At 46.2% G+C, this 15,000-nt stretch overlaps 1 protein-coding gene across 1 annotated transcript in view; it reads right to left on the reverse strand.

Annotated features, from left to right (window-relative positions):
• Nucleotides 1–7,986: 7,986 nt before the first annotated feature.
• Nucleotides 7,987–15,000, reverse strand: part of LOC308159401 (cytochrome P450 4V2-like) — a 22,232-nt gene continuing 15,218 nt past the window's right edge. Inside the window, exons 7-11 of the mRNA XM_080533182.1 lie at nucleotides 14,736–14,909; nucleotides 13,669–13,771; nucleotides 12,603–12,737; nucleotides 11,362–11,541; nucleotides 7,987–10,215 (exon numbers count right to left, since the gene is read on the reverse strand). Of these exons, the coding sequence (XP_080389308.1) occupies nucleotides 10,037–10,215; nucleotides 11,362–11,541; nucleotides 12,603–12,737; nucleotides 13,669–13,771; nucleotides 14,736–14,909 (771 nt within the window). The 3' untranslated portion in view covers nucleotides 7,987–10,036. The remainder of the gene's footprint in view (nucleotides 10,216–11,361; nucleotides 11,542–12,602; nucleotides 12,738–13,668; nucleotides 13,772–14,735; nucleotides 14,910–15,000) is intronic.

Genomic DNA, 15,000 nt, shown 5'->3' on the forward strand with positions numbered 1-15,000 from the left:
CCCCCCCCACCCCGACAGAGAGCCGGGGAGATTGCGAGGATGCGGACGCTAAAGGACGACGCTAGCCGGTGCGTTAGCGTTTAAATCCGGAAAGATAGAGACAAGCTCTGTTGTCCTCGAGCCCAGAACGCCTCTAGAGACCCCCTGCGAGGCTGATATCGCCTGCCTTCTCATGAAACCCTAACAGATCCACCGGCGTCACTTTAACGGCAAGCCGGTACCTGCGATTGATTTGTCTGTTAGCTCATACGAACGGTGGCGCTAAGCTCACTGTCTGTGTTATTGTTAAAGCTATCCAGGTTGGGTGTGGATGTTCAGGGGTTTCTCTGTGCAGTCCAGGCACGACTGTAAGATAGTAGACAGAGGGACTATGAATTCTGATTGAGCGCTAGCCTTAGCCTGTAGTCGCTGGGATTGATTTAGCTGCGGCTCAGGTGGAAGGTTTCATCTGGTCGTTTAAGGCGGTCCAGATGGAAGACTGATTGGACCGTCTCAGTAGGGGCCAGCCAATCCGCTAGAAGGGCTGTAGAGGCTCCAAACGAGCTCAATCTTAACTTCATCAATCCGTATAGCAATCATCGTCCATGGCAATCCAGATGGTTTTCGATATCGGCAGGCTCGGTGGCCTCAAAGACACCTGTCTTCAGACAGGTGGGGGGGTTCAGTTACCTGTAGCGACTGTCGTCTGCGTTATTTGATCGATCTGTATGTCGTCCAAACGGGATTAAGCCGGTAGAAAGCCAGGAGAGTAGTTGTCAGGAAAGCCAGGTGGCGCGGCCTATTAAAGGGATCTGCGTCCGAGATGCTAGAGGACGAGAGGTTCCAGGAACATCCAGTCTGTCGGCAGATATTTATAGACGTTGGAATTGGTCTTCATCTAGATGGATGGATCGGTAGTCTGCATCACGTGGGTGTGTTAGTCAGAGAGCTGGAGTCGTTGTCAGAACATCCAGGTGGTATGGATTGGCAAGGGATCGGTTTCCAAGACCATATAAGGAAGAGGAAGTACTTACTCTGCCGACCTATCATAGACAATGGAATTGATTTGAATCGAGATTGGTTGATCTGTAGCATAGCAGGATGAGGGCAGCTCTTGAGTTGAAGGTTGGCAAATGGGTGGTGTGCGTTTGTTCATATGTGTGTGTGTGTGTGTGTGTGTGCGTGTGTGTGTGTGAGTGTGTGCGTAACACAGTATCATTGTGAATCGGCCTTCGAATGAAATCCAACTTTATTCATTAGAGCACATCTTGTGCAATACAATGCGCTTCTCAGAGATAATACGCTCGTGTGCGTGTGGGTGTCCGTGTGTGTGTGTGTGTGTGTGTGTGTGTGTGCATTTGTTCATGTGTGTGTGGGTCTGGCAATCTATTTCTCCTTTCTGTAAGGGAGGAGGGAGAGAATGAAAAAAAGATGGAATTTCTTTCCACACAATGTCTCCGTGCTTCTGATTGTAGTGGCCACAACTGCAGTGTAGGAGAAAATACAGACGTCGGATTGCTTTTGACCTTTTGCTCCTCTCTCTCTCTCCTCTCTCTTTCACTCTCTCTCTTTCTTTCTTTCTTTCTCTCTCTCCCTCTCTCTCTCTTTCTCTCTCTCTTCTCTCTCTCTCTTGAGAGAGAGACAGAGACTGAGGGAGGGAGATAGAGAGAGACAGAGAGCAAGTGTGCAAAAGAGAGAGCGAGAGAGATCTCTCTCTCTTTTGCACACTTGCTCTCTGTCTCTCTCTATCTCCCTCCCTCTCTCTGTCTCTCTCTTCTCTCTATCTCTCTCTCTCTCTTTTGCATACTTGCTCTATCTCTCTTTCTCTCTCTCTTCTCTCTATCTCTCACTCTTCTCTCTCTCCCTCCCTCCCTCCCTCATTCTGTCTCTGTCTGTCTCTCACTCTCTCCCTCCCTGTAACTCTCTCTCTCTCCCTCCCTCTCTCTCTCTTCTCTCTATCTCTCTCTCTCCCTCCCTCCCTCACTCTGTCTCTGTCTGTCTCTCTCTCCCTCTCCCTCCCTGTAACTCTTTCTCTCTCTCTCTCTCTCTCTCTCTCTCCCTCCCTCCCTCTCTCAGTACGTGGATGTGTCTGATAGCTTTTGTCAGGAAATCCTGGCGGTGGGGAACCCTATCAAAGCAGCTTTTCTAGCCGGTGGAATTGCTCTTAATCTAGATTGATTGATCTGTAGGATGTGGGCAGCTCCTGAGTTGAAGGTTGTAAATGGGTGGTGTGTGTGTGTGTGTGTGTGTGTGTGTGTGTGTGTGTGTGTGTGTATGGGTGTGTTGCGGCCCTTTTAAAGTACTTTCGGACATGAATGCTTTTGAGTAAACGCATGAGTTCTGCAAATGAAATGACCTTGCAGTATTTCCACACAGGAGCTATGGGGAGACACATATACAACTAACACTCATCCACTGTTCCTACTACAGAAGAGAACTATAAGAATTGTAAACCGATCTGATTATTATAAACCAGCCAATGTACTTTTTATTAACTTGCAGGTGTGTGTGTGTGTGTGTGTGTGTGTGTGCGTGTGCATACGTGCGTGCTCTGGTAATGTAGCCGCAGCAAAGCGTGTTAGGTGTTCACCTAGAGTCAACCTGGATCTCCTTTCCACACGGAGGGAGAGAATGAAAACAGATGGAGTTTCTTTCCACACAATTTCTGATTGTAGTGCTCACAACTAGTACTACACTCCTGTAGTGTGAGAGAAAATACACACGGCGGATTGCTCTGCCCTCTTGGCCCTCTCTCTCTCTCTCTTTCTCTCTCTCTCTCTCTGTGTGTCTCTGACTCTCTCTCTCTCTCTCTCTGTGTGTCTCTGACTCTCTCTCTCTCTGTCTCTCTCTGTGTCTCTGACTCTCTCTCTCTCTTTCTCTCTCTTCTCTCTCTCTCTCTCTGTGTCTCTGACTCTCTCTCTCTCTCTCTCTCTCTCTCTGTGTGTGTCTCTGTCTCTGTCTCTGTCTCTGACTCTCTCTCTCTGTGTGTCTCTGACTCTCTCTCTCTCTGTCTCTCTCTCTGTGTGTCTCTGACTCTCTCTCTCTCTCTGTGTCTCTGTCTCTCTCTCTCTGTCTCTGTCTCTCTCTCTGTTTCTCTGACTCTCTCTCTGTCTGTCTCTCTCTCTGTCTCTCTCACTCTCTCTGTGTCTCTGACTCTCTCTCTCTGTCTGTCTCTCTCTCTCTCTGTGTGTGTCTCTCTCTCTCTCTGTCTCTCTCTCTGTGTGTCTCTGACTCTCTGTCTCTCTCTCTCTCTCGGGTCCGTGTTTGTGTGTGTGCGTGTAACGTCATTTATATTCGTCATATCTGATTTATTATACCACGTTTTGGACAGAGATGTAATACGATACGCAAATAAATACCAACATCCACCCAACAACAACTAACACATCCAACAGAGACCGAATAAAAGCACTTGAAGTGTTTAAAAAGCGAGGCTGAAAAGGTCTATTTTATTTTAAGATGTATTTGAAACATGTCCACAGGTTCAGCTCTCCTCAGGCTGTTCCACACGACCAAAGCTGACCTACGCTGCCTCTCCCTGCCTCTCTGTGCGGCCATGTCCTATTTAATCAAAAATAGAAGGTAAATAAAAAAACACTGCTTTAAAAACAACTTGTGGCCACTTGTATGGGTGTAGTGTGTGTGTGTGTGTGTGTGTGTGTGTGTGTGTGTGTGTGTGTGTGTATGTGTGTGTGTGTGTGTGTGTGTGTGTGTGTGTATGTGTGTGTGTGTGTGTGTGTGTGTGTGTGTGTGTTTGTCTGTGTGGTGTGTTGGACTGTTGGTGCTAATTATTGATGGTAGGCTTGTCCTGAGTTGGTGCGATGTTCTTATCTCATTGACAGGAAAGTGCACTTAGATCTGTGTCTCTCTCTCTCTGACATTTCCTGGAGGAGTCAGGCTACAGTCTATACACACACACACACACACACACACACACACACACACACACACACACACATACAGATTCTGTCACACATACACACACCATACACACACATACACACACACTTACACACCGTCCAAGAGAGGATGAAAAAGAGTAGCTCTGCTGCCCCATTGTGGAACAACCGGGAAAAGAAAAAAAAAAGACCACTGCAAAATGATCAGTTTCTCTTGTTTTACTCTTCATAGGTGTGTGTTTGAGTATAACACATTTTTGTTGTAATCTATAAACCACTGACACATTTCTACCAAATTCCCCCCAAAAATATTGCAATCTAGAGCATTTGTTTGCAGGAAAAAGACAACTGGTCAAAATCACAAAAAAGCAGTGTTTTCAGACCTCGAATAATGCAAAGAAATAAGTTTCATGTTTAAACAACCCAATACTAATGTCTTAACTTATGAAATGTTCAGAAATCAATATGTGGTGGATTAATTACTCTGATCTTCAGTCATAGCTTCCCTGCGTCGTGGCTTGGCTGTGGAGTGACTGTTATGCCACTCCTGGCCCGAACTTCAAGCAGCTCGGCTTCGTTTGACGTCTTGTGACCATCCCTCTTCCTCTTGGTCACATTCCGGAGGTTCTCAGAATTGGGGAACTTTGCCAGAGCAGAAGGAAGCAATTTTTCTTCCACGACGTCTTCTTCTTGTACTGTGGCTTGATTCATACGTCCTTCATAAAGTCAAATCTGCCCGATTCCAGCCTTGAGCCCCAGATCAATACCCATCCTCCACCGAATTTCACAGTGGGTGTGAGACACTGTGGCTTGTAGGCCTCTCCAGGTCTCCGTCTAACCATCAGACGACCATGTGTTGGCAAAGTTGAAAATCGGACTCATCCGAGAAGATGACCTTACTCCAGTCCTCTACGGTCCAATCCTTACGGTATTTTGCAAACCTGAGCCTGGCTTTTCTTTGCTTCTCGTTGACGAAGGGCTTTTTTCGAGCTTTGCACGACTTCAGCCCTGCCCCTAGGAGCCTGTTTGGAACCGTCCTCGCCGTGCACTTCACCCCAGGTGTCATTTGTAGGTTACTCGATGTCATCCTACGGTTGTTGAGTGACATTCTAACGAGTTGGCGGTCGTCCCGGACGTCTTTGAAATATTACAAAGGACGGAAAGCAACCTGACTCTCGCTGTATCCCTCTGCCAGTAAAGCCAGAATTGAACCCTTCTTATCCTCACTCGAAACTTTTCTTTTCAACTCTTTTGGCATGTTCAATTGTTATTTTTTTTCATTCCAATGACTTTTGAGGTACTACTAACACTGTCTTTTGCCATCCAGCTGGTCCTACTTGCAAGAGGGTCGTGATTTGATGCTTTTCCATGTTCAATAAGATTCAGTTGAGGTGACCACCTAATCAGTACCTCACTCAGTAGGATGAGGGGTGCCTGTGTTGGAATTCAACAGACACTGGGATGGAATGGCTGCCAGAGAGAGATCGTGAGCTTAGAATTATACGGTTCTATCTCCGTTTAGGGTAGTTCAGAGATATTGAGCGTCAACGTTTTTTTACATTCCATTATGTTTTGTGAGATAGAACCTTTGTATTTTATGAATTACTAACTAAAACATTTCAACATTTTAAAAATAACACCACACAGGCATTAATAAACACCAAAAATGGAGATAGAACCTTATAATTCTAACGTCACGAGATGCTGATTTAAGAAATACTTGGAGGGGTCTCTCTCAACAACCATCATCATTACTGTCAGTCACTTACTGTAGAATACACTGCATGTATTTTGTTCCTGTCAGCAGTGAGACCGATGGCTGGTCCAGTGGCTGTGAATCATCATTTCATGGACGTGGTTCGTGGTGTGTTTTGGCCCAGAGTCGGATAAGAACTCTTATAGATCATTTTACACCCGAGGTGACGGTTTCCTTTTATTTCGTCACGGACTGCTGAGGCTTTTGCGTTTATAACCCAAATGAAACCCACCTGGAGCTCCTCATTTCATGGTTTTTCTTTTGTATGACTTTATTTGGTTGTTTATATCTGATCGTTTCATGGGTGGGTGGGTGTAGGGGGTGCCGTAATGCCTTGCTCCAGGGGAAGGTTAATCTGTAATAACCTCACCTGTTGAAGATTAACACCACCTGTAAAGATGCACCCGACACTCACACTCTCTCACACACACACACACACACACACACACACACACACACACACACACACACACACACACATTAACTTAAATCGGCAATTTCTGACAACAAACAGAACTTTGGGAAGTGCCTTGATTCAATTCGCCCAGGGAGTGAAACAAGCTCCGGTCAGTGCTCTGTTAATGACCATAAATCGCCTCGAGGGAGGGGGAGGGAGGGAGGGAGGGAGGGGGAGGGAGGGAGGGAGGGAGGGAGGGGGGGGGAGCAGTGGCGGCTGGTGGTAAACATTTTGGGTGGGGCACACAGTGTTTGCGGGGGGGTACTCTTTCGATTTTTTTTCGCGTACACGCGCACGTTTACCCGTACCTCCGCCGTTCTGTTCGTGGTGATTTTAGAGGCAATAGATTCTTTTTTTTATATTATTACTAACACCAGAAGACAAGACATACAAACTGTGGTGAGCTACATTGCTTGTGTAACATTAGCTAGTAGCTAATAAAGGCATTACTTACACCACATCCAGTTAGCCAACTCCGTTTCTCATAAACCGTGGCAGTGAACGCCCGGTTGTAAACTCGTCCCCGATCTCTTGCTTGTTGTTTTATTTGCAAATCGGGTCGTTCCGGTCCAAGCTCTTTAATCCGTTTCTGTTGTTGAATTGAACGCCTTGAAAACGGGTTTTCTTTAAGCGAGACAACCGAATTGTCTTTTAGTTCAGAAGCACTTCTCCCAGTAGGACATGCAGCCGCCTCCATTGTTTCACTTTCAAACTAATGTGAGCCGCCAAAGTCACGTAACAGTAATGAGGTCTACAATTGGCTATGGGGAGTTGCCTCCCCTTCCTCCATCTGGGTGATCAATTGGCTATGGCGGAGATCCCTCCCCCTCCATCCGGATATGATCCTTACATTGTAAACAACTAGCTGCGGTCCAGCTGCGGACAGCAAATCTATCACTCGGAAGCTCGATGGACCAATGCATTGTCTGCAATACAACCAGCTTTCAGGACGCACATTTTTGCGCCCAGGCCAAGAAATAGAGACAGCCAATTGGAGCGCTGCTACAGCTCACGTGTAAGCGAAAAGTATTTGCAGTGCCATAGACATGCATTGACCGGCGTCCCGACTCCTCCCCTATGTATTTTAACAGTGAATTTTACACACACACACACAGATAAAATGTTTATTGTATTGGAGGATTTTTAATGAATGCTGATAGGCGCCGACAGAATATCAGCCGCATTTTGTGAATAAACAATGTTTATTTAAAAAAAAAACTTTTACAAATCGCAACTAGGAAGTGAAGGTGGGGGCGGCGCCCCAGCGCCCTCTATCGGCCAGCCGCCACTGGGGGGGGAGAGAGAGAGAGAGAGAGAGAGAGAGAGAGAGAGAGAGAGAGAGAGAGAGAGAGAGAGAGAGAGAGAGAGAGAGGGAGAAAGGGAGAAAGGGAGAGAGAGGAATTTTAAGCATTACTCATTAGACGAGAAGCCAGACTCTAGCCAAACAAGCGTAGCGTGCGGCAGATGTCTTTGAACGTTTTCGGGAGGAGGGAAGTGAACTGGCACTTAAGTATTTCGGGAGGGGAGATGAGACCCGTTCACTTAACGAGCTCGCTTTCTTAAAGGACCGTTTATTTTCTACTGTATTTTCATTGTATTGTTGTAGGCTCATTATGTTCGGAGCACTTTGAGCTGCAACGTTTGCAGGAAAAGCGCTATACGAATAAAAAGTTATTATTATTATTATTATTATCAGGGCCGGACTTATGCATGGGCTACCCTGGGCTTGAGCCCAGGGGCCCCGGGCTACAAGGGGCCCCAAAATAAATCCAAATGTATGAATAAATATTTGCTCTTTGATTTTGAATTCATAAATTACGTTCAAATTGGAAAAAAGTGTTTTGTCGCAGCGCAGGGCACGGAAATACAGCCCCCCCCCCCTCCCCCGCGGGCATGGAAATACAGCCCCTATCACTATTCCTACTGGACGCTCTGATGAATGACGTGTTTTAATTTGTTTAATTATACTGTATATTTAGGCCAATGGAGAGGTTTACATCGACGCGTCACGCGCAGGGCAGGGGCATCATCTTTGGTGGAGTGATTGTCAATGTCATGATCATGGCGGACAGGAGGAATTACGAGAGTGGAGCGCAAAAAAGACAAATGAAAAATGAAAAAGTGGAACGCGAAAGGGAGACACTGAGAAAAACTCCAAAACTTACTGGGTTTTTCAAACCAGTCGTAGATGCTTCATGAGTTCAGACACTCGCGCCCAGACACATACTGTAGCTGTCCAATACACACCTCACTTACATTTCGTCTCAGGCACCCACACACTCCCCCCACGTAGGCCCTGTTAGTGTAGGTTTGTTATTTTGTCTGTCTTTATTAAATAAAAATGTTATTATTGTCACCCTTGTCTCTGTGTCCGTCTGTTCTGGGGTTCTGCCACATTTGACCGCTTGGTTCAGGCCTAACACTTGCTTTTTCTTCATGTGCTTTATGCCAATAACATACTCCATTGGGATACGTGTGTTTCTGGTCATAGGTTCTGGTTGGTGTAGTTGTAGCTTATCATTTTTAGTGTAGGTAGGGGCCCGAACAATGACTCAAGCCCAGGCGCCCCCACCCCCCTAAGTCCAGCCCTGATTATTATTATTATTATGTTGTCAAGCACTTGTATTGCAGTTTTGCATGAAATGCACGATATAATATAAACGAAGTCTGATTTTGATTAGGGTCAAATTCTGTTGAAGAAAAAAGATACTGGGATCGATGACACATGAGGGTAACCTTTTTTAAAAAGAAGCAAACAGACGCGACAGCTAGTAATGACTCACAGTTCCCGCAGACGTGTAGTCATGTAGACACCAAAGATTGAATACACATTGCTTTCCTCTCTGTCCCTCTCCCTCAATTACACACTTGTGTGCCTCCAACCAATCATACAGCCGTATAGCTGTTTCACCACATACAGTGGTAAAATAAATATATTACAATTTGATGATGTAGGGACCCGAGGATACAATTGACTGGGGAGAATTTGTCAAACCAGAGGTTCTGTATAAGGATTTTATGACTGGGGATGATTCTACTATACAGCCCTTTGGGTGTGTGTGTTTGTGCGTGCATGCATGTGTGTGTCTCCTCCTCTGTTTACGACTCAAGCTTCGACCACCTGGTTTACTTCAGCAGTTTATGAAAGCACTTTTGCAGGTGATGAAAGAGTGGATTAAGAGAAAGAGAGCGAGCGAGGGAGCGAGAGAGAGAGAGGAGGAGATGGTGTAGGTGTTACAGTTGTAGAGCTTAGGAGAGAGAAAGAAAGGGAGAGAGATGGTGAGAGAGAACGATAGGTAGAAAGAGGGAGACACAAACAAGTGCTTTTGGAGGCGGGAGAGAGAGAGAGAGGAGATGGTGTGTGTGTGTGTGTGTGTGAGAGAGAGAGAGAGAGAGAGAGTGGTTGTGAGAGTGAAAGATTGGGAGAGAGAGATGGTGAGAGAGTGACAGAACCACTAACAAGCGCTTTTGAGAGAGAGAGAGAGAGAGAGAGAGAGAGAGAGAGAGAGAGAGAGGAGGAGGGAGAGACACAAGGTTTACACAAGGTTTAGGAAGCCTTGGGGGAGAGAGAGAGAGAGAGAAAGAAAGAGAGAGAGAGAGAGACATAGAAGGAAGCAGACAGAGAAGTGGATTGTGTTCAATGGATGAGTGGCTAGAAGGCAGAGAGAGAGAGAGAGACCGAATGAGAGAGCGAAAGAGAGAGAGAGAGAGAGAGAGAGAGAGAGAGAGAGAGAGAGAGAGAGAGAGAGAGAGAGAGAGAGAGAGAGAGAGAGAGAGAGAGAGATATAAGGAAAGGAGTTCAAAGTAAAATATAAGAGCCGGCAGATCATAAGTTCCTCCAGCCTTGTCAAGTTAAGATGCTTTAGGCTACTCTTTCAAACTGCTCTTTGAAGCCCTTTATTGAGGTTCAGGGTTATTTGAGGGCAACGTTTTTTCAGAGTGAATCTACGGTGGGGTCTGGCGCTGTTTCCTCTTCTCCAGTTTGATCCAGATGCCCTTCTCCGGCCGTAGGATGAGCTCCCCCAGTGGCCGCAGGTCCTCGCGCTTCTGACAAGCCTCCACGTCGAAGGCCCGCAAGACGGACGCCAGAATCACCTTCTCCTCCATCATGGCGAACCGCTGACCTAGGTTGGGGGGCGGAGACGGGAGAGAGAGATTCCGATCAACCGTTGCGGATTGGTCGATTATTGATCGAACTGAGTTGAATGGAGTGGACGGTAAGGCGTTGGAGGAGACACGGAGAGAGAGTCTTGTGGTTTTCTGCATTTTAAAAAAAGGTTATTTGATTATCTGTCTTTGTTGTTCATTTTTCACATGGCCAAACAGTGTTCAGTCAACCGTGATCAGCGTCCTGGGCTGCTGCCTCTGTCAAGAGTGTTGACAGGCGGAGAGAAAGTAAAAGGCACACACACACACACACACACACACACACACACACACACACACACACACACACACACAAAGAGCACACACAGAGAGCATACATAAAGAGCACACACTAACAAATAAACCCGGTCAATACAAACACAAACACTTTCTTTAAAAAAAAAATATATATATATGTTTCTCCACAACAGAACGTTGTCGCAATCTAACCCAGGCTAATCTAACCCAGGCTAATCTAACCCAGGCTAATCTAACCCAGGCTAATCTATCCCAGGCTAATGGAACCCAGGCTAATCTAACCCAGGCTAATGGAACCCAGGCTAATCTAACCCAGGCTAATCTAACCCATGCTAATCTAACCCAGGCTAATCTATCCCAGGCTAATCTAACCCAGGCTAATCTATCCCAGGCTAATGGAACCCAGGCTAATCTAACCCAGGCTAATCTAACCCAGGCTAATCTAACCCAGGCTAATCTATCCCAGGCTAATCTATCCCAGGCTAATCTAACCCAGGCTAATCTATCCCAGGCTAATGGAACCCAGGCTAATCTAACCCAGGCTAATCTAACCCAGGCTAATGGAACCCAGGCTAATCTAACCCAGGCTAATCTATCCCAGGCTAATCTAACCCAGGCTAATCTATCCCAGGCTAATGGAACCCAGGCTAATCTATCCCAGGCTAATCTAACCCAGGCTAATCTATCCCAGGCTAATGGAACCCAGGCTAATCTAACCCAGGCTAATCTAACCCAGGCTAATGGAACCCAGGCTAATCTAACCCAGGCTAATCTAACCCAGGCTAATCTATCCCAGGCTAATCTAACCCAGGCTAATCTAAACCCAGGCTAATCCCACTCTTCCTCCTCTCCTCTCCTCTTCTCACCGATGCAGTTGCGGAGTCCAGCGGAGAACGGGACGAAGGCGTACGGATGCCTCCCGGTGGCGTTCTCCGGGAGGAACCGTTCGGGCCGGAAAGCCTCCGGGTCCGGGAAGTAGCGGGGGTCGCGGTGGAGGGCGTAGGTGTCGATGATGGCGTTGGCGCCCTCGGGGACCTTGAAGCCGCCTGCGGGGCGCGGGAGAGTGTCAGGGTTAGTCATCAGCACCCCGCACACATCTGCTATGTCACATCTGCTATGTCCCATCTGCTATGTCACATCTGCTATGTCACATCTGCTATGTCATATCTGCTATGTCATATCTGCTATGTCACATCTGCTATGTCACATCTGCTATGTCCCATCTGCTATGTCATATCTGCCATGTCATATCTGCTATGTCACATCTGCTATGTCCCATCTGCTATGTCACATCTGCTATGTCATATCTGCTATGTCATATCTGCTGTCACATCTGCTATGTCACATCTGCTATGTCACATCTGCTATGTCATATCTGCTATGTCACATCTGCTATGTCATATCTGCTATGTCACATCTGCTATGTCACATCTGCTATGTCACATCTGCTATGTCATATCTGCTATGTCACATCTGCTATGTCATATCTGCTATGTCACATATGCTATGTCATATCTGAGGCCAGGAGTTGTTGTTTTTTCGGTGAGTAATCCCCACTGCTACCTAGTTAACTAGAACACTAGTTTACATTGTTAGCAGGCTCACTAAACAAGCTGTGTTAGTTGACTAGCGATGTGTGTCATTGATTTTCAACAACGCGGAAATGTATTCACATTTTTCACATCAACACAGGGAAAAACCCATGTAAGCTGTACTCGATTAAATGTATGAACATGTGATCACCTAATTCTGCCAACCTAACTAGTTCCTTTACCAAACAATTAAATGGTTATGGGAATAGTTCCGTATTAAAACAAACTCCTGCCTAAAAAACAATGCCTAAATAATTTAAGTTAAGTGACTATGAGCGAAGATTAATTTAGGCTACTCTACTACTCAGAAAATGCTTTTCAATCTAACATTTAGGCTTAATATGTGTCAGGGTAAGGAAGGGCTGTTTTCACACTCAAGGCCTTAAACCTAGTCCTGGACGAGGTCAAAATATATGTCAAATCTCCATTGAAGATGCTTTTCAGTCTCCGATTGGGCTTCAGCCTTGTCTGTGAAACCGGAAACAACCTATCCTCCAGTCTCTGCTGCCCCCTACCGATGTAACAGTCTTCAGAGATGATGCGTGCGAAGAAGGGGACGGAAGGAAAGAGGCGGAGCGTCTCTTTGATGACACACTCCAGGTAACGCAGCTTCTTCAGATCCTCTGTGTTGATGGGCCGGTCAGACACACCTTAAACAGGGGAAGGTTGTTACCTCCCACCTTAAATACACAGTTTAGCACAGGGGGGGGAACAGGGAAAGGATGTTACATCCCACCTTAAACAGGGGAAGGTTGTTACATCCCACCTTAAACAGGGAAAGGTTGTTACATCCCACCTCAAACAGGGAAAGGTTGTTACATCCCACCTTAAACAGGGAAAGGTTGTTACATCCCACCTTAAACAGGGAAAGGTTGTTACATCCCACCTTGAATACACAGTTTATCACGGGGTTTAGCACTGACTTTTATTCAGACAAATGGATGCAAAATATTACAATGCGATGGATTCGGTGAGTAATCCCCACTACCCTACATGAACTAGGTAGTAGTGAGGGTTGCTTACCGGATCCATTGCATTGAAATATTTTGAGAAGAGAAGAGAAGAGGAGAGGAGAGGAGAGGAGATGAGAGAAGAGGAGAGGAGAGGAGAGGAGAGGAGAGGAGAGGAGAGGAGAGGAGAGGAGAGGAGAGGAGAGGAGAGGAGAGGAGAGGAGAGGAGAGGAGAGGAGAGGAGAGGAGAGGAGAGGAGAGGAGAGGAGAGGAGAGGAGAGGAGAGGAGAGAAGAAGAGGAGAGGAGGAGAGAAGAAGAGGAGAGGAGAGGAGAAGAGGAGAGGAGAGAAGAGGAGAGAATAGGAGAGGAGATGAGAGAAGAAGAGGAGAGAAGAGAAGAGAAGAGGAGAGGAGAGGAGAGGAGAGAAGAGGAGAGAATAGGAGAGGAGATGAGAGAAGAAGAGGAGAGAAGAGAAGAGAAGAGGAGAGGAGAGGAGGAGAGAAGAAGAGGAGAGGAGAGGAGAGAAGAGAAGAGGAGAGAATAGAAGAGAAGAGGAGAGAAGAAGAGAGGAGAGGAGAGGAGAGGAGAGGAGAGGAGAGGGCAGTGCAGTGCAGTGCAGGGTTGGCATACCGAGCACGTCATCCACTTCTTGTTGTACTTTCCTCTGTACCTCAGGATGAGCCCCCATGAGGTGAATAGCCCAGTTCATAGCGGCAGCTGTAGTGTCATGTCCCTGCCAGAGGGGGGCGATATAGAAATACATACTGTCAACAGACAGTTTAGTTTGTTTAAGCATTAACCTGGCAGTCTAGCTGGAATATTCCGTTCTTTGGAAATTACATTTGGAAATGACAAAACCTCTGTGTTTTTTGATAATCCGAAAGTTTGAGCCCACTCAATATAACAAACAACAGTTTTAGGATCACTAAATACTTATGGGTATTGGATTCACTGTATTGCATCCCGTCTTGCTTGGAAACAAACTTACGTTTTAGGACGTGTTCAAAAGAAAGGACTGTGTGATCATCTAATCATGTGTAGTTATGTGTTTTTAGCATGTTGATGTTCTTTCAGCATGTTGTGACGTGCTCAACATGCAGTTAGACGTTCATAGCGATGTTCCTTCTTAGCTGCTAGCTAGCTACTAACGCGATGGTAGCAAACGCGTCCGTTTTGATTCAGAGCGAGTTTCTCCGGTGTTGGGTTTGTGGTGGACCAACATTCAAATAAGCATATCTTCTTCAACTATTTTCAACTGATTTCAATGTATGACACATCATTTGAAAGCTCACAATATTGCACTTTCATAATCTGTAAAACAAAATACAAAATAAAAATGAGCTTGCCCTACTTGGGGACTTTTTCACCAGACCCTGTCACCTATACTATACTGTCTATCACGTGAAGGCTTCAATGTCTTCACCCTCCCAACATTTAAACAGGCCCTCAAAACCCACCTCTTCAAGCTCGCCTTCACCAGTTAACCCTCTCCCCCTCCCCTTCCCATGTGTCCCCAGCACTACCTCAATTAGGCCCCTATACTTTCTTCTATTTACCTTTTATTTCATTGTATTATTACTACTCAATCTTTTCCGTTTGTTAAGCATCTTTGAGTGTCTAGAAAAGCGCTATATAAGTCTAATGTATTATTATTATTATTATTATTATTATTATTATTATTAACAATGTTGTGTGACCTCAAACATGAAGGTGTCCACTTCCTCCTGGATCTCCTGGTGGGTCAGCTTGTTGCCCTCCTCGTCCTCTGTCTTCAGCAGCATGTCCAGGAAGGCCCGCCTCTTCCTCGTCCCCTGGTCTGATTCGCTGTCCGACTCACCCGAGGAGGTGTGCTCCGCCCTTTCGGAAATCACCTGGATCGTCACACGAGGAGGGGTCAAAGGTCAAAGGTATGCAAGGTCGCTGGGGAATCTAATCTGCGTGTGACAGAGTTGGAGTTCGGAC

This window comes from Nansenia antarctica (assembly GCF_963989245.1).
Source record: "Nansenia antarctica genome assembly, chromosome: 6".
Lineage (NCBI taxonomy): Eukaryota > Metazoa > Chordata > Actinopteri > Argentiniformes > Microstomatidae > Nansenia > Nansenia antarctica.